We start from the raw sequence: 19,525 nt of genomic DNA, 5'->3' as shown, positions 1-19,525 counted from the left end.
AAAGGGACGATTAGTAATAGTTCACACGCCTCAAAAGGACGGTTAGAACTAGTTCAAACGACTCAAAAGGACGGTTGGAACTAGTTCACACGCGCTCAAAAGGACGATTAGATCTAGTTCACACGCGCTCAAAAGGACGGTTAGATCTAGTTCACACGCCTCAAAAGGACGGTTAGAACTAGTTCACAAGCTTCAAAAGGGCGGTTAGAACTAGTTCACACGCCTCAAAAGGACGGTTAGAACTAGTTCACACGCCTCAAAAGGACGGTTAGAACTAGTTCATACGCTTCAAAAGGACGGTTAGATCTAGTTCACACGCCTCAAAAGGACGGTTAGAACTAGTTCATACGCTTCAAAAGGACGGTTAGATCTAGTTCACACGCCTCAAAAGGACGGTTAGAACTAGTTCACACGCTTCAAAAGGACGGTTAGAACTAGTTCACACGCTTCAAAAGGACGGTTAGAACTAGTTCACACGCCTCAAAAGGACGGTTAGAACTAGTTCACACGCCTCAAAAGGACGGTTAGATCTAGTTCACACGCCTCAAAAGGACGGTTAGAACTAGTTCATACGCTTCAAAAGGACGGTTAGAACTAGTTCACACGCCTCAAAAGGACGGTTAGATCTAGTTCACACGCCTCAAAAGGACGGTTAGATCTAGTTCACACGCCTCAAAAGGACGGTTAGAACTAGTTTTTACGCTTCATACGTTCAATCAAAAATGAGCACCAAACAAACTCTATTTAGTTTTTCTGTGGTTACAACCTATTTTACAAAATGCGGATATATTTCTAAGCTTTTATCATCGATTTAACTTCAGACATAAATGTCTATTATCGAGGGAAAATGTCTGCTAACTTTGTTGTAAACGTATTGTACGTCGCTTTGTAATGATGAGTTTGGTGGTTAGAAACCCATCCTCATTAGCCTCGATTTAGTGTACGATTGCTTTGTGATACAACGAACTGGAAGGATAAATAATAACAGAGCTTGGCTTGCGTTTAAATGGTGTGTTTTGAAAAAAAAACTATAACACGGGCGTCGAGTGCATTTCACGGGCCCCCAACAGCCCAATTTACATACATTTACTGTATTTTATCTCTATCTCTCTCCGCCCGTGATGTAGTCCTCATCCGTATCCTGAATCTTTCACTATGAAAAACTATTTAAAGACACTTTTCAAATTCCCCAAAATCAAAGAATATGAAAAGATCATAAAGAGTACATTTTGTGTGACTGAAAAACTCAAGGTATAGACTAATCCAGTTCTAATGGTAGTAGTTCAAAACTTGTAACTTATAACTCTCATATTCACCACCAAATATTTCATTACATCAACAGAAGGCGAACCTCTGAAGCGTGTGAAGGAGTGCGGAGTAGCTAGTTTTACAAAGATCACAACACTCAAAAGGACACCAAAGTAAGCCTATTAGAAATTGCTTTATTACATTATACTTCAACAGGATTTCATTGACAGGAGAGGGCATCTTTGTAGTGAAGCCCGAAGAGTGTGAAGGAGTACGAGATATCTAAGCTTGCGAAAATAACCTGAATGTGCTCAAATGGACACTTATGATTTTCGAAGGAAAGTTGAATGTTTATGATCAAGATAAGATGTTTCCAACTTCGTCTTAAACTTGATGCTCGTCGCTTCGTCTATGATGAGTTTGGCGCGGGCTAGAAATCCATCCTTATTTATCTTGGTTTAGTGTACGATTGCTGCGTGATAAAACCAAAAAACCAAAGCCGGCTGCCGCTCATTTAGACATTCCTATATAGAAAACACTAAATGAAATCCATCATTTTTTGAGTCTCGGTTTCGTGTACGATTCCTTCATGATACAACCAACTGCCAGAATAAGGAATATTAGGATTAGCTTGTGAATGAATGATGTGTTTTGAGAAAAAGACTACATCCCGGGCGTAGAGTGCATTTCAGGGGCCCCTCACAGCGCAAATTACATACATTTACTGTATTTTATGTGGTCATTCATCGCCCGTGATATACCGTAGTCTTTACCCGCGTTCCTTGAATACTTTACTATTAAAGCCATTTGGAAGTCATGTTCTCTTTTTATCTTATCATGCATTTAAAGGATACAATAAGCATAAAGAGTAGATCCTGTATGAATGTTAAAATAGTAATGGTACGGACTGATCCAGTAGTGGACATCCTTTTTATTCGATACAACAGGCTGCCAAATTCTTTTTTCCGGGCTCCACTTCTCAGCTTGTCTGAACGGATAGAATGTAAGTCTTGTTTTTACCCTAGATACGGACGTGCTGTTTAGTTATCTTAAAGGTGCTAGAATAGCCTGGTTTAACGGGATATCGTATGATTCTGCGATTGCGCGCCGCCAATAACATGTAACAAAATGTTACGATTGATTCATATACCACATATAGAAACCGCGTTTGGATTATCCTTAGTGTTTTATCGATACTCGTGCGAATCAAAGTCACAGCGCGGCTAAAACAAACATTGCATTGGATTTTAGTATGTTTGGTCTGATTTAGGGGAGAAAGGATTCCCTTTTAATCTGCATAGTAAAGGTAGTAAGCGCTAAATTTTGGCTCCAGGAAGGCCAATTGTAGTACCTTAGTACCTTGGGGAGGTGGGTGTGTTGTATTTATAGGCGTACAAGTGGTTGCGGGTCCAAACTTTAGATGCTCGTAAATCTATTACCTTCACGACCAAAACAAAACAAATTACACCATTGATCCCCATTTCTCTTGCTCTTTTAGAATTTGTTACTTTTTGTCTCAAAATCTAAAATTGTGGAAAATCCCAATCTGGATTCACTCTTTGGATCGGACTTTTTCTAAGTGGAGTGTCGGAACAAGGAAAATTTTTACTTTAGTACTTCGAATTGAAACCATAGTGAAAAGTCTAACATTACTAGAAAAAGTACTTTGACGCAGTTATTTTGAAAAATTACTCAAAAAGTATGGCTTTTATGAGATTGATACTTTAAGAGGTACCCTGTGAGAATCTGTGAATTTATTCCACTTATCATCCCTTTTTTTCTCTTTTTTTTATCAAACAAGGAATCGAAAAAGACGTTGGAAAACTCATCGCTTGTGTTCTTGCCACTATAACAAGCTAAAACAGAAAAAAAGCGGCCTACAGTTACCATGGATACCGCAAACGGTAAAAAGAAAGTCAATGCTATTCAAGTGAAAACAGAAAAGGTGAGTAGTGTATGTTTTTTATGTTTGTTCAAAAACATTTATTTAGAGTGTGCGTTCTATTTTACTAATCATTTGACAAAATGCATATTAATCGGCCGTCCTTTTGAAGCGTGTGATTGAAGAGTGGTATAAACCTCATTCAGAGTTCCACAGGAATCCCAATTATCAAGTCCAAGACAAAAAAAGAAAATCAAGATGGACGACCGACATACAAAAAGAATACGCAACATTTCTTCTCATTTACTAAGAATTGCACCAGAAAATCATGACACTGGACTACAAGAGGTCTTAAATAAGGTACAGCTACATGAACTTTGTCTTTTAAACGTAAAAAATAGTTTTAACAGTATTTTTCAAGTGATAATATTTAAGCTGTGTTGACCAAGTCTTGTACACGGTTTGGCTTTCTTCCTTACGACAGTCCAAGACTCCTCAAAACTTTCTTTATATTTAATTAAGTTAGCTTTTTTAGTTCTCTTCTTATTCTCTTCTTATTCTCATTCTTAAAGTTCTATTTTGCAAATCCAACTCGTACATGTGCTTCAAGCCTTACGATAAGCTTATATATTAAAGCTTAGTGCACGTGGTACACGTAAGCTTAAAATGATGTTCATAATTTAATAAATTTTTAACAAAATTAAAATATTGTATTGCATTATCGTATTTTTTATAGCCTTTTCTTTCGTTTTCCCCCCTGCTAAAGTGTGTCTACAGCACTAAATATAAATTACTTTCTTTGAAATATAATTTTAATTTTCAACACAGGGATCCCAACATGTACCAACAGGTTGGTACGATCCCATCAAGTTTAGGCTATTAGCCTAAACTTGCTGAGATCGATATCAATATTGATGCAAAAAATTTCGATCCATATACATACTGATTCTTAGACTTTCGCATGATTCTTAGACTTCCACTGCCCTCGCCGCACCACTCGCTGAGCTCAATGAATTCTGGATTTGCTTGAATAATATTGTTGCTAGCGGGACACAAGAGAGCTGAGGTCTACTTGGTGCAAGTCTAACTGATACTCCACATTATCTGGAATCTTCTCTTGTTTTTAAGGCTAAATCAAAATGAATAATAAGAAATTCAGGCTTTTTCATTTCTATTAATTATTCCATTTTTTTTTATTATTCCTTTCTTTTTTCTCTTGGTTATTTTTAACAGGGGGTGGTAGAGCTCTCTGAAGCACCACCCAACATGCACAAGGAGTATCAGGCACTTCTTACCCCACAGGCAATCCAGTTTGTGGCAGAGATGGTAAAAAAATTTGATCCCCAAGTTTCAGAGGTACTGTATTGATATAACTCCGAAAAACATAAACTTGTGTGAACTTATATTTTACAACAGTTATGGGGCTCTTCTGTGAAGTTCACTCCACATGCACTTCCACTATATTCACTAGAACAGTTTTCGCATGACTGTGAAAAGTTCACAGAACGAACACAGTGATGACACGGCAAGACATTACACCAGCTCAATCACATCGCACCAGAACTTACTCTCCATCCAATCAAATGCCCGAAACATGGCACGATCACGGTGCAGACACCATCCTGCAAATGACATGGCATTGCCATGAAAAGATTCAGTCCACTAAAATCCTAGAAACATCACGTTCACATCAAGGCATGCTTATGGCACTGAGATTTTCACAGTCATACGAAACTGTACTATTTATAACACACAACACTCAACTCAATTGTTGATTTTTACAGAGATTATAAAAGCTGGAGACCCTGTACAGAGAACTCTAGTAACAAGGGAGCTAGAGAGAACATGAGCAACACATCAAACAAACTGCGATTCAGTCAAGAATCTAAGCAAAGACCACAGGCTTTAGGGAATATTCAGTTTTTATAGGCATGGGGGCTGGTGGGATTTTGGGGGGTCTTGTAAAAAAATATGACATTTAAGGGGGTCCCCTAAAATATAATTAGCTAAATAGAAAATTTATGTAAAAAATTGTCCTGTCTTTTAATAAGGGGACACGTTAAAAATATTCATATTGGGAAGGGGTCATACAGTTTATTTTACTTACGAGTCACAAAATCCCACCCCCCCCCCTCCCTTTTTCCATATGTCGTTCAAAAAAGGAATGGTCTGGAAACTATACAGCATTGGGAGATAGTGCCATAGCAGCACAAGCTGCCTATTTATGTCACCCATAAAATACCATTAATTTAGGACATTAAAATCAAATTTAATATGGTTACGTTTCTAGGGTTGCATATGGGGGTTGGGGACTAGCGGCACTGGGTCTGGTTTTGAGAAGAGTGTCATATCATTTCAGATTCTTAGTAAGCGTCAGCTCAACAAGCTTCACTTCCAGCAGACCAACTTCTTGCCAGATTTTGTAAAGACGAGTAGTGCCCATCAGTTCTGGAGGATAAGAGAAATTCCTAAACGTCTACAAGACAGGCGTATTGATCTTGGTGATATCACTCCTGCGAATACAGGACTTTTTAAGCGAGCACTTAATTCGTCTGCTTGTGGAATACAGGTTTGTGTCTAGATCGAGCATTAAAAGTTGATTATCGACAGTATATTACTCAATGTAAGTACTGTCCATAGTTCATCGGGGGGAGGGGAGGGGAGGAAAGGGGAGGGCAGGGCAGGGCAGCTGGGGCTAACTACATTGGAGGGATAATAATAATAATAATAATAATAGTTTATTTATCCACATAACGCCTAGGAGCATTTCACATACTCGTTTAAAATGCGCACGTGCACTAATCTATTAAGAAATAACCTAAATTAAAGTGATATAAAATATAATATATATATGTATATATGCAATAAATATAAAATATGAAATGATAAATATCTATTTACAATGGGAAGTTAATAAAGGAAATAAGAAAAAGAAAAAAAAAAAAAATCCAATATATGATAAATAAAAATTTATCTAACGATATATAAAAGGTATGAAGTCTAATTTACGTATGATATTCTTAAAGCTATTTACGTTAACAGCATTTCTCGCATTAGATGGTAAATTGTTCCAAAGATGACTAGCTATGGATACAAAAGAATTAAGACGCCATTTACTGTTAAATGAATATTGCTCAAGTTTAGTACCAGAGCCTCTTAAATTATACTTAACTGTACGAAATTTGAAAAAGTCATTAATATATCTAGGGCCATTCCCTTTGATGCATTTAAAAAGTAAGACTAAAACTTGGAAATATCTCCTATGTTCTACGGTACGCATATTAATTGATTTAAGAATGCTGTCATAAGAATTAGATTTAGATAGGCCTAATAAAGTTCTAAGAATATAATAATTGGCTTCTTCTAATTTTTTTGAGAGTGACTTAGATATTCCCACCAGCACAGGGCTACAATACTCAAGATGAGGCAAAATAAAAGCCCTATATAATTGAATCATAACATGCGCTGGAACTAAACGTCTTATTCTACGTAAAGCGTTTGTCTTAGCATAAGCCTTATTAAGCTGGACATTTAAATGTTCCTCAAAAGTTAATTTTGAGTCAATGGTAACGCAATAAGCAATTTTCATGTAGAATAATTAACGGGGGCCTAAAAGATTTTGTCTACATTATAGTGTGCATGAAGGGAGGGGAGGCTGGGGGTCAGGTGATCGTGTTTAGCTAGGAGAGGGGGAGGGGAGGCTGGAAAACTTTGTTGTATTGGAGTAAGAGTAATACATACATACATTCTTTATTTGATCAAGCAGGTTAAAATTATGAAAGCAAATGCTGATTATATAATAATTATATCATTGCTATTAATATATTTTTATGTTATACTAATAGACAGATTTTGACGATGGGCATTGTCCTACATGGGCCAATCAGCTAAAAGGACTTTTTAATGTCTACCAGTTTGTAAATGGGAGCATGACAGGTACAATTGGGATGGGGCAGGACTTAATAGCATGAAATGTTCTTAATAATAACGCTTCTATTTTCTTGGACTTTCCATTGGATTTCATATAAATTTACCCCCTCATTTACCAGCAGATAGTGATAGCTGTCTAAGGATGATGTAGTAATACATTTAGGTCAATTCCTTCAATTGATAGTGAATTCTGGACCAAGGAATATAGTCCCAAGAATGCTATATTTGTTTTCCCATGAGATATTATGAGATATTATTTCAGGTTAGAACCAAAGTATGTGATTTATTCATATTATAAGTGCTACATCCATCTAATAATATATTACATTTCATATTTTCAGATGTGCCGCCAATGTCGCATGCTCCTCTTGTCATACTAAGACCTCGAGCATGGAACATGTTGGAACATAACATGATGGTACATATGATGGTTTCTTAGCTTTGAACACTTTCTGAATAACAATGGGTGTTTTAAGATGTTTCAGGTTTTTTCATTCCCACTTGTGATTAACAACTCTACAGGTTGAAGGCAAGGTTATTCCAGGTGCTTTTTTTGATTTTGGTTTGCATATCTTCCATAATGGAAAGAAAATGTTTGAGCATGGAGATGGACCATTCTTTTATCTTCCCAAGGTGAGCTATATATTGTGAGGGGAATGATGATGATGATGATGATGATGATGATGATGATGATGATGATGAAGAATGATGATGATGATGATGATGAATGATGATGATAATGATGATGAATGATGATACATGATGATGATACATGATGATGATACATGATGACTATGATACATGATGATGATACATGATGATGATACATGATGATGATACATGAGGATGACACATGATGATGATACATGATGATGATACATGATGATGATACATTATGATACATGTTGATACATGATGATGATACATGATGATGATAAATGATGATGATACATGAGGATGATACATGATGATGATACATGATGATGATACATGATGATGATAAATGATGATGATACATGAGGATGATACATGATGATGATACATGATGATGATACATGAGGATGATACATGATGATGATACATGATGATGATACATGATGATAGTGATGGTACATGATGATGATACATGATGATAGTGATGATACATGATGATGATACATGATGATACATGAAGATGATACATGATGGTGATACATGATGGTGATATATGATGATGATGATACATGATGATACATGATGATGATATGATGGTGATATGATGGTGATATATGATGATGATGATACATGATACATGATACCTCATCATGGACTGTCTTTTAAAAACTCAATTAATTTAGTGAATATGTGATTGGGTTTTTTTACATTTTGTGAAACAGCTTGAAAGCCACCTTGAAGTAAGATTATGGAACAACATATTTTCCTGGGCTGAAAGCCATGTAAGTAGGAAAAACCTTATGGCTTTTGTAGCAAAGATGAAACGGGATAGACATCCAATCATAATATGGCTACCAAGTTGAATAACTATTATAATTCTGGACTAACTAACCTTGTGCTCACGTGAAAACAGAAAAATGTAACTTTTCACATGTAGTTTTAGTCTAATCAATCCAGAAGAATAATTATTCAAATGGCTCTCCACATTTCGATACAGTGTACTGTATGGTTTGATGGTTTGACATACTTATGGTATCTCTTTTTACATTATTTAAATAACATCAGCTTGGCCTGCCACTGGGGAGCATCAAAGCCTGTGTCCTGATTGAGAGCATTCTCACTTCTTTTGAGCTGGAGCAGGTTCTCTTTGAGCTCAGGGATCATTGTGCTGGTCTTAATTGTGGAATGTGGGACTATTCAGCCTCCTTTGTCAGCACCTTTGGTTAGTCATGTTTTGTATGTTTATATGTGATTAAAGCAATGCTGCATCAGTTACCAGTGAAATATGTCTTGGTAGGATGTTCAATAGGGTGTTGGCAGATTGTCAGTAGGGTGTTGGTAGATTGTCAGTAGGGTGTTGGTAGGTTGTCACTTGGGTGTTGGTAGGTTGTCACTTGGGTGTTGGTATGTAGTCAGCAGGGTGTTGGTAGGGTGTTGGTAGGGTGTCAGCAGGGTGTTAGTAGGGTGTTAGTAGATTGTTATTAGGGTGTTGGTAGGGTGTCAGTAGGGTGTTGGTAGGTTGTCACTTGGGTGTTGGTATGTAGTCAGCAGGGTGTTGGTAGGGTGTCAGTAGGGTGTTAGTAGGATGTCAGTAGTGTGTTAGTAGGATGTCAGTAGTGTGTTAGTAGGATGTCAGTAGGGTGTTGGTAGGGGTTGGTAGGGTGTCAGTAGGGTGTTAGTAGGATGTCAGTAGTGTGTTAGTAGGTTGTCAGTAGTGTGTTAGTAGGATGTCAGTAGGGTGTTGGTAGGGTGTTGGTAGGGTGTCAGTAGGGTGTAGGGAGGGTGTCAGTAGGGTGTTAGTAGGGAGTCAGAAGGGTGTAGGGAGGGTGTCAGTAGGGTGTTAGTAGGGAGTCAGTAGGGTGTTAGTAGGGTGTCAGTAGGGTGTTGGTAGGGTGTTACTTGGGTGTTGGTGGTTTGATGGAAGGTTGATGTAGGCTATTGGGGGACTTTTGGGCAGTTGGTTACCACAAATAGCATTTCCATATCTTTCATCATTAACATATTTTTCTAAGTATAGGTCATCGTAAAGATTTTATTCTTGCTGATCGTAAGAAGTATGTCTCGATGGATAAACAGTACCTCAAGAGTTATTTGGAACTTGTCATCAAGGTAAATAGGTATTAGATTTTACTTTTGCACTCATGAAAATAATATGGAATATGGAATATGGGAAGCACCGGTGGAGTGCGCTGCTATTGCACAGCCTCTCACCAATGCGGCCAGAGTTTGAGTCCTGCCAATCTTCATGTCGTATGTGAATAGAGTTGTTTATTGGTCCTCTCCTGTGCTTTGAGTGTTTTTCTCTGGGTTCTCTGGTTTTCCTCCCTCCGCAAAAATCAACTTCTAAATTCTAATTCGATCTTTGGGCTTTCACTTAATTTGGAGCCTAGGCTCTGTTGTGATTGTCCCACGCTGTGATGCAACAGCAAAAAGTCTTGTAGAAGCAAATTTGCGCCAACATTATAATTTTCTTCAGTCATGCAAAATTAAAGACTAGAATTGAATGGACCATTTTTTCCAGATATTTTATGATTACGAGGATAAATTATCAGTATTGACAGAGAAGGCATTTCTGTGGGCTCCTTTTAAAATGATACCAATGCTTCTCCCCTGAGAATCGTATCCTCATTGAGTGAATTAATATTAGTTTGTTCTAATGACATCATGATGTATTGCAGACTTGTCATGCTCATGGCTGTCATGCCACTGGAGGTATGGTACCTTCTATACTACCCAAAGATAACAATGCAAAATCCCATCAGATTGTGCAAAATGTTTGCAGGTAAGTAATAGACCATTTTTGAATTCCAAATTACCGCTGTGTTTCTTGATTACAGACTCATTTACTCAGGCTTAGCCTCGATTTTGTGAAGAATATTCACATGTTCCAGTCAAGGTCCGTCAGGTTTCAAAGTGTTCGTATTGTTGAAGTTGTGCATCCTTTACTTTAATGTTGGTATTTGTGAATATTTAGACACTGATATGAGGCTGACCCTGAGTAAATGACTCTGTAATCAAGAAACACAGCAGTAAATTGGAACTCGAAAAGGGTCTATTAGGCATAAATCCATTCTTATGGGTGATTAATTTTGCAGTTTAGTGTGTAAAGGAGTATTATATTAACTTTTCAAGGCACTTGAGACTATAGTAACATGGTGGCTTTTTAAGGGGGATTGATGGTTTGCCCCCTATCCCATTCTTCTATCAGCATTTCGTTTTTCTGCTTAAACAGAATATTAGGAAGGGGTCAAAAATAGTTTTGTGAGAATTAATTCAAGCTTCCTTAAAGATTTGTATGGATTGTTCTTTAAAAATAACTCTGTCTTTACTGAATTATTTTTCTTTTCAGAGCCAAATTAAAAGAAATCCAAGCAGGAGCTGATGGATTTTTGGTGTTTGATCCTGACCTGATTAAACCATTACTCCAGGTAATTCCGCATCAAGACATGCCACATAACTTAAGGCAGCTGCTCAATGGCTGGACATGATGACCAGCATAAAAGACATTTGGCTGGACAAGTGCCAAGTTTGGATCAATAATTTGTCCATTGATCTGGCATTATTTTTAGCCCTGTAACTCGCCATTGCCCATTGATCTGGCATTATTTTTAGCCCTGTAACTTGCTTACCAACTACCGCAAATTATAATTTAGAGTCCCCCTTGTGGCATACAGACGGTGCATTCTGCCTTCTGCTTGATTCTATTTGCTGAATTTAATATTCTGATTTATAATTGACACCAAAGTTTCTGCTTTAAGGTCTGGAGACAGAATGTTCCAACAGAGAACCAGCTTCATGTGCTTAGGCAAGATGTACAAGTTAATGCCGTTGACCTCTTGACACTCCCACAGGTGAAATATGTACCTAAAATACTGCTCATAGCCCATAAAGCAAAATTGTCATTCACTGCCCTCTTGTTTATGTATGCATGTGCACATTTCAGTGCATTTGAGTATAAAGTTTCCCTCAAAAGAAAAACAAAGAAAATGAATCCTCCTGAAAAATTTGAGAAAGGGACTGCCATCATTAAAGTGTACTTAATGTTTGATTATTTTATTAGGGTGGCTTCACACTAGATGGCTTAAGAAATAATATCACAGTGGGTGTCTTGTTTATTCAAGCCTGGCTTAGAGGTAGGTGTGAGCTTTAAGGTGGCTTTCATTTATTAGCACATGGGGGGGGGGGGGGGGGGTTGGCAAAAATTGTAGCGGGTTTACATTATTTTCAGTAAGTGGTTAGGGGGGTTTATCCGATATTGAGGTTGTTGAGAACTATTGCAAGTTGATGAAAGGGGGAGGTTTGATGCAATTGTTGCCTCTACCATGGAGGGGGTTGGGTTGTTGTAAAGCTGTCATTTTGCCAATCCCCCCCCCCATGTGCTAATAATTGAAACCCCCCTAATCTGGTGATAGTTTCTGGTGGTTGTGGTCAGCATATGACACTAGTAGTGAGGGAATGGAAGGGAAGGTTGCATTAAAAAAAAATACTGTCCTTGTTTTCATGAGGTTAGCACTTATAGCCAGTCGGCTAACAAATCTGTGGCCTTCGTTTCATGATTGAATTAGAATTTATAAGTCCATTTTTGTGGAGGGAGGAAATCCAGGGAACTCTAAGACCCTTGAAGCACAGGAGAGAACCAATGAACAATTCTACTCTCTGGTCACATTGGTGAGAGTTGAGTGCTCTCACTGTTGCACCACCTGTGCCTCCCAATATTCATCCTTTCCCCCATCCTCTCTGATCTACATCCCTGCTTATTCCTGAGTGATCCTGGGAAATTTGGTGGAATTTCATTCATTTAATTTCAGTGCTTGCTTTCCATTGATTGGTTGATTAAAAAACCCACTGGTATTAAATATAATAAATACATTTATTTTAAGTCATGTAAACTAAGCCACAAATATTTTTGAAGGTGTTGGCAGTTTTATTTTGAATGGTGCAGTTGAAGACTCTGCTACGGCTGAAATTTCAAGGTCACAGGTAAACAAGTTTCTCTTCAATACTACAAATTTATTGAGTAGGAATATATCAATGAACATCTAAGAAATATAACATTATATCTCTTAGATATGATTCTACTTATTTCAGTACTCAAAGCTAAGACTTAGGGATTTTCTGGGTAGTCGATATATTGGGCATTTTAAAAGTGTTAGCATACGGACACACATGTAGAAGAGTGACTAAATGCTTTATTTGGTAACCATGGAATCAAATTGTTTAAAAGCTGAAGAACTATTAGTAATATTAGCCTCATTAACTGTTTACCCAGAACACTTGTTGGTATTAGGTCCTTTACTGATTGAACCTTTTCAACCCACCAAATTTTTTCATTTTCGTGTATTATCAGATTTGGCAAGCTGTTCGTCATCAATGTATCTTAGAGAATGATGGCCGTAAAATCACAAGGGCATTAGTGAAGAACGAAATAGCAATGGTTACAGGCCAACTGATAAAGACTCAAGCCAAGTCACCATCTGATGAACAACAACTGACTATCTCTGCCCAGATATTAGAGGAGCTGATACTTGCCAGAGATTTCCCGCAGTTTATTACCACATATCTGTATGAACATCACGTGTTTATTCATAGTAAGTGGTGTTGACATAAACCAACAATTATATGATTCTAAAATGAATTCATTTCATTAGAGTTAATATATATGCTTTCACTCCTAAAATTATAAATCTGGCTGTAATAAACAACTAGCAATGTAATAAACCCTATATAATTATTTATTTTATAGCTAGGACACTTAAATAAAAGGCCTTTTGCAGCTTACAGTCACATGGTGATATACGTTATAATGAATGAATTTTCGGGTTTCAAAATAAGCAAGGGACTAGTCCAAGCTTGTGTATACAGTGTACCCCATCACATCTAAGAGCAACAAACACCAAGCTCACTGACCAAGCTACAGGATGTTTGACCTTATCATTGCTGTAGCATAGCAGTATCATTTCTGTCCCTTCAAAACCTCATGCTTACCATACATTCTCTACACTCCCTATATTTTAAGATATTTTTAAGATATCATTTATTAGCTCATTTTAATTTGCTCAAACTTGATCAAATTAAAACTCTTCTTAAAATTTTGTATGTTATCTTTCTTATGATGGAATCTGTACAATTGGTCTGTTTTGAAAGAAATCAATTTTGAGAAACTCGGTTCCATTCCCATAAAGTATCCATAAGTTAATTTGTTCATTTTAAGATTCTTCAGTGGTTGTAGCCCAAAAAATTCTAAAATTATTAGTGGTCAAAAATTTATAATTTAATGGTATTTCCCAATTTTTTCCTGTAATTGAATATATGGATAGCATTAAAGCTATGTGGATTTTGGCTGACACTCACAAGTCTGAAATACATTTTGTACGATGATCATAATTATAATAATATATACTTCTAACACTTCTGAATTAAAAATTCTTTTTTTTCATTGTTTGTACCCTTATTCATTGCTTAATTCCAAAAAATCCAAAACTTTGCTGTAAAATGGTCTTTGTGATTGTCTTAGCCTATACTTGATTTTTGAATATTCAACATTATTTATCTAGTAGTACAGGTAATGGAAAAAATTTGCATGCAATGCTAGCCCAATTTTGATATTTTGGTAATTCCTATTATATTTTATGGTATTTTGTAAAAGCCTGGTCCTCACTAGAATATACGTACAAGCATAAATATAAGAGTACAAGTCTTTACTGGGAAATTCAGTGATGTACAGTAAGCATAATCACAAGCATAAGAAGAACAGAACGTTTTGATCCTTTTGCTTATGCTATGCTTATGTCGCTAGTGATGATCAGGTTTTAGTCATTCCTAGTGGAATGCACAGAAATGACGCTCTGAGGGAAACCCTCTGAGGAGTCACAAGAATGATTCTTCATTGTTCCCCTGGAGACTTCATTTTGGTTTGCACATTCTTGCAATTGATCATCATGATTATGGATTGGAAATTATTCTAATCCTAACATGTATATTATACACTGTACTATAACTATGATAACTGGCTGCCATACTACCAGATATCGTAACCAGTCCAGCAGTTGACCAAACAGTACATGTGGACGCTCCCAACTAAATGTGAATCAAGGATAAATGCTTCTGACTTGATTTGATAGAATTGAGAAGATCATTAAATGGTATGAGCTAAAGCCAATTTGGCTGGTCATCATGACTGGCGTCTGGACTGACCATACGTTATAATCTTAAGCCTTACTCTTGCCTTTCTTATCAATTCCTCACTCCTCTTTTTCCCTTTCCTCCTTCCTACCATTCTCTCTCGAGAGCTTGTTGATACCATTTATTTTTTGATCACAAAAGACACCTGATTGGTAACATTCCTCTACACTGTTATTCCTCTGATGTTATAATAACAACATTCATTTATGTCACATCTAATGGTTTCCATTTCATTGTAAAAGGATACGGGTTGCAGAACATTCTCTTCAGATCCACCTTTTCCTTGCAGTAGGGACATGTTTGTTTCTTGCCAACTATACACCATCCACGGATACAGAATTCATGAAAGCTGGTCACAGTTAAGTCAGCAAAAAAAAAAAAAACGAAATACAAATTTCATAGCAAATGAGGAATGGGTGCATTGATGAAGGGGTGACGCACTCACTGATATTATACAGGGCTGGGCCCAGTTGTACGAAGGGTGTAATAAAGCACTATCCAACAGATAATTCTTATCCAGTGGAAAAATGTATTGGAAAACAGCATCACCTTATCTACTGGATAAGGATTTATCCATTGGATAGTGCTATCCACCCTTCGTACAACCAGACCAAGCCCTGTGAGCTGTATTTTTGAATGGGGTGGTTTGCATGTTTCATTCAAAAAATGGAGATACAAACAAAGTAATCAAGTTTGATAAAATGCAAGGTCCTCGACAACTTAAACAAACAAAAAAACCAACTCTTATTAGATGAGGGGAGTGACCACATCCAATATACTTCCCATCTCAGGCCCTGTTTACATGGGACTGAGGAGGATCCTAGAACTAGGATCATCCCCGCAGGTGAATCAACCATGCGTTCAGTTTACATGAGAAAAGAGGTGTGAACCTTATCTCTGGTGCTAGGATCTTCCATTCTGCGAGACAGGAAGATCCTACTGCTTGGAATATCCTAGTACCTGAAAGAAGCCTGTCAATTTGCCCACGGACCAACTCGCCAACACCAATTTGCCCACGTATAAAATCATCGATCACGCGTTTGCCAACTCGCCCATGCCAACTTGCCCACGTTAAAATCACTTTAAGAAATATCTAACCGTATATATAGCTGGTAGGTTGATTTGCCTGCAAGGAAGATCCTAGTACAAGATACATGCAAGTATTTCCATTATAGTAATGTTACAAAGGATACACATGCCCACAGGTAAGCTTGTATGTTTTCTCAGGCATTTCATCTTCATCTACATCACTTATTATGAGTTGCTGGCCACAGACTGCACATATATTCGTTTCTAGGCTTCTGTTGGGTAATCCTGACTTACTGTAATACTGTGTTAAAAATTGATAAAATTAATAATATTATAGGAAAAGGCTACAGAGTGAGATAGAGTGCAAAAGTATTAACTAATTAGTACAAAATAATGATGAATTAATTGAAAACAAAAGAAATAGATGTGTTTAGTGCTATTTAGTTGTGCTATTTCACGGATGTAATGTTTCAAATACAAGTTGCTGTATCCTATTGGGGTTTCAAAATCCCATGGAATCATGGAATTTACGGCATTTGAAATTCCACTCAGATTTTGAAACCCCAATAGAATACAGTGATGAGTATTTGACATGACATCTTTGAAATGGGTGCGGTCGTATTTGATGGAGGTTTCAAACTACTGCATGTGGTACAAATAAGAAACCCTGGTTGGTCGATAAGCTCATGAATAATTAATGAGCATAAGATATGTGGTTTGCATTCTATACACCAATTTCAAAAAACTTTTTGATTTGATGGTTTCTCTTCATAGTGGTCCTCGAGTTTTCCTCCCTGCATAAAACCCAACACACTAATTCCCAATGTTATCTGTGAGTTAGCCATGCCCTGACTCGATTAGATCAGCCAAGGGGTTTTTTTCCAGGGTTTGATATCCTTAAAAGCTGAAGGCTCTGTCGCTAGTCCCAACACATAGTACTTACCCCTATTTTTGAAGCTATTTTTTCTGAGCAGATTTCAGCAAAGTCTCTCCCAAGCACCCCATAGTAGAGACCATAGAACATGATTACTATGCCATATTCCATTGAAACTTCAGGTCTGATTAAAAACATTAGATTAACTCCCAGTAACGTCAACATGATGACGAAATAACCAGCCACGCCTAGAAAATAGGTCACCTTGTGCACAGTGTAAAACCACTTGTATACCAGCCTGTAAATCAAGCAATACCATTAGATCTACTGTATTCTGCTGTGTTTTCAAGTTTGGACCATGTGTCAATCCCTTGAGTATTATTGGAAGGTTGCACGGCTAGGAGAGGACTAGAGATAAAGGTTTCATCAGGGCCTTATAATATACACATATCATTCAACTGATTGTGTTAATTAGGTCCAGTGGGATAGGGTAGGTTTGGCTTTGTTTATGTGATATTTCTCACTTCTTGCAGTTTTGAAAATTAATTTGAAATCTGCTTTGATATTATGATATTAATGATCAAGGATTAGGTCCAAGAGAATTATCAATGATCATTAAAAATAATTTTGATTAATTATAGTTTTAATTAATTTCTCAAATCCAATTTTAATTTCAAAGTAGAAGCTCAATCTTAGTCATAATTTTCTCAGACATGCACAAATAATGCTATAAACAAACCTAGGTGTTGTATTGGAGATAGGAGTTCTTGTAGCCTTGTAAACTATAAACCCAGTTGCTAATGAGAACAGGACCCAAACAATCATCATTCTCCAGTAGAAAAGCTTGATATTGAAGTACACAGGAATTAACCACATGCCAATTAAAGAAACTGTCTGTGGAAGGAAAAATCAAGTTAGTTAAGGATGCTCTTCTTGTTTCTGCAACTCTAAAAACTCTTTTCTTTCTTGTGCCATCGCTTCCAGGCAAGAAATTTACCAAACTACTGTATAGGTAGGTTCCTGTTATTTCAACTCTCCTGGTGACCAGGAAAAGTAGCAATTAGGGGCAGATCCTGTAACAGTCAACCCCCTTTTAAAAATCCTGAATCTGCCCCTGGTAATGTAAGTCCTCAAAAAGCTGCCTCAAGAAATAAAGGTATCGTTTGAGATATTTGGGGTTGAAGAGAACCAAAGAACATTGTATAGCAATGATCCTGAAAAGTATAGTTGAAAGAGAGAGCTACAAACTATTTACCTGGTATGATTTGTAATGAAGTTTCTTCCATTTGACAAGTACAATCTGAGCCACAATAAGAGTAGCAAATAATATCAGCACCATTTCCATGTGCATTGCTTCGTGCCCTTTATGCTTTGCATGTAGCTTTTCATGCTCAATTCTAAAAATAGAATAGATTATGAATATGTATTTACATCGTGCAAAAATAAATAATTAATTAAATAAATAAACAAACAAACACACAAACAAAAATTATATAAATAAATAAACAAACAAAAATGAACGAACAAACGATCAAATTAATTAATTAATTAAATAAATGAAGAAATAATCAACTATGAATAAATAATTGACTGACTGACTGTTTGACTGACTGACTGACTGACTGACTGACTGACTGACTGACTGACTGACTGACTGACTGACTTGGACTGACTGATTGACTGACAGACTGATTGACTGACTGATCAACTGACGGAATGACAGTCAAATCAAAGCTTTCAGTTAAAATCTAGTCGTGATCTTGATGTTTATTTTTAAAACATATAATAAATGAGAATAAATTACCCCAAAACCCGGCTGATCATACACATAAAAACACTAATTTACCTCCACAACTCTTCCTTGCTGAGCTTCCTAGTGATAGCGATTGTATCATTCGATATGATGACCTGAAACACGAACAAAACAATATTTAAAGCAAGATAGATATCAGTTACGTGAATCTTGACTACGTGTACAAAATATTTCTTCTGAGTCCTGAAGGGAATTATTGAATGACGCTATCAAAAAAATGAAGACGAGAGTATGATTCCTAAGACTCTGGGTTACCAAAATAAGTTTTATATCTGGTTTTAGCATCATTGGAATGGTTAAAAACAAGATATCGAATCCAAATTTTTCAGAAAGCCGGTATGAAAATGGCTAGTTCTTGTCGGGAAAACCATTCAAGACATCTAAACTACATCTAATGAAAGGACCTCGTCATAGACAAGCCGGGTAATTAACGCAATGAAAGGAAAATTTAAAGTCTAATGATCATCTTGTTAGATTCCAACGTCGGAGGATTAGAGATTTCGAAGAAAAATTCTCGAATGAAACACTGACCACATTCCCTTGTTCGTCCGCCATCTTGAAAGATTTAAAAACTGGTTTCGAGAAGTACTGGTGACAAGGACGGGAGGTCGAATCAAGGTTGGTGGTCGGATCGTGGTAGGACGAATTGGTCGGACTCGTCTTCCAATGGCCATGGATTACCATAGATAGTAAACGAGACCTATCATCGAAGATAAAATCATAGTATTTTCGTTGTGCTATCAATTATAGTTTTACCCTCTAGTATTTAAAAAGATTTAAAAATTATCGCCAAGTTTCTTTTTCGACCTTCAATTTTTAATCGATCCAGGCTCTGACAGTTTAAGAAATCTGAATACAAGCTAGATACAACGATCATAAAAACATATTTTAAATTTTAGTTCGAGAAGACTAT

The 19,525-nt window shown here is 36.8% G+C and overlaps 2 protein-coding genes across 2 annotated transcripts; one reads left to right on the top strand and one right to left on the bottom strand.

Annotated features, from left to right (window-relative positions):
• Nucleotides 1–1,346: 1,346 nt before the first annotated feature.
• On the top strand, nt 1,347–13,316 carry LOC116303574 (ureidoglycolate lyase). Its single transcript, XM_089038920.1, has 17 exons — nt 1,347–1,421; nt 3,050–3,193; nt 3,337–3,490; nt 4,364–4,486; nt 5,490–5,699; nt 6,976–7,066; nt 7,402–7,478; nt 7,583–7,693; nt 8,437–8,496; nt 8,780–8,936; nt 9,732–9,823; nt 10,393–10,496; nt 11,064–11,142; nt 11,473–11,565; nt 11,775–11,847; nt 12,627–12,694; nt 13,062–13,316. The coding sequence occupies exons 3-17, from the start codon at nt 3,389–3,391 to the stop codon at nt 13,314–13,316; spliced, it is 1,695 nt and encodes a 564-aa protein (XP_088895046.1). The 5' UTR covers nt 1,347–1,421; nt 3,050–3,193; nt 3,337–3,388.
• On the bottom strand, nt 12,886–19,173 carry LOC116303575 (E3 ubiquitin ligase Rnf121). The gene is made up of 8 exons (XM_031713140.2): nt 19,144–19,173; nt 18,646–18,707; nt 18,055–18,196; nt 17,539–17,693; nt 16,869–17,097; nt 16,090–16,226; nt 15,144–15,245; nt 12,886–14,791 (listed from the first exon to the last, which is right to left on the bottom strand). The coding sequence occupies exons 1-8, from the start codon at nt 19,165–19,167 to the stop codon at nt 14,671–14,673; spliced, it is 972 nt and encodes a 323-aa protein (XP_031569000.1). The 5' UTR covers nt 19,168–19,173; the 3' UTR covers nt 12,886–14,670.
• Nucleotides 19,174–19,525: the final 352 nt, after the last annotated feature.

Source organism: Actinia tenebrosa, unplaced genomic scaffold, assembly GCF_029948245.1.
Source record: "Actinia tenebrosa isolate PJP-AT-01 unplaced genomic scaffold, QUT_ActTen_1.0 PGA_scaffold6__47_contigs__length_16458017, whole genome shotgun sequence".
Taxonomy (NCBI): domain Eukaryota; kingdom Metazoa; phylum Cnidaria; class Anthozoa; order Actiniaria; family Actiniidae; genus Actinia; species Actinia tenebrosa.
This window is presented reverse-complemented; position numbering and strand designations above follow the sequence as displayed.

Excerpts from the sequence above, each read along its gene's own strand:
- LOC116303574 (XM_089038920.1), top strand. The coding sequence starts at position 3,389 with ATGGACGACCGACATACAAAAAGAATACGCAACATTTCTTCTCATTTA. Across the intron at positions 5,700-6,975 it reads CGTCTGCTTGTGGAATACAG|ACAGATTTTGACGATGGGCA; the intron begins GTTTGTGTCTAG and ends TTATACTAATAG. Across the intron at positions 11,143-11,472 it reads TGATTAAACCATTACTCCAG|GTCTGGAGACAGAATGTTCC; the intron begins GTAATTCCGCAT and ends TTCTGCTTTAAG.
- LOC116303575 (XM_031713140.2), bottom strand. The coding sequence starts at position 19,167 with ATGGCGGACGAACAAGGGAATGTG. Across the intron at positions 18,197-18,645 it reads AGCAAGGAAGAGTTGTGGAG|AATTGAGCATGAAAAGCTAC; the intron begins GTAAATTAGTGT and ends TTCTATTTTTAG. Across the intron at positions 17,098-17,538 it reads ATCTCCAATACAACACCTAG|GCTGGTATACAAGTGGTTTT; the intron begins GTTTGTTTATAG and ends CTTGATTTACAG.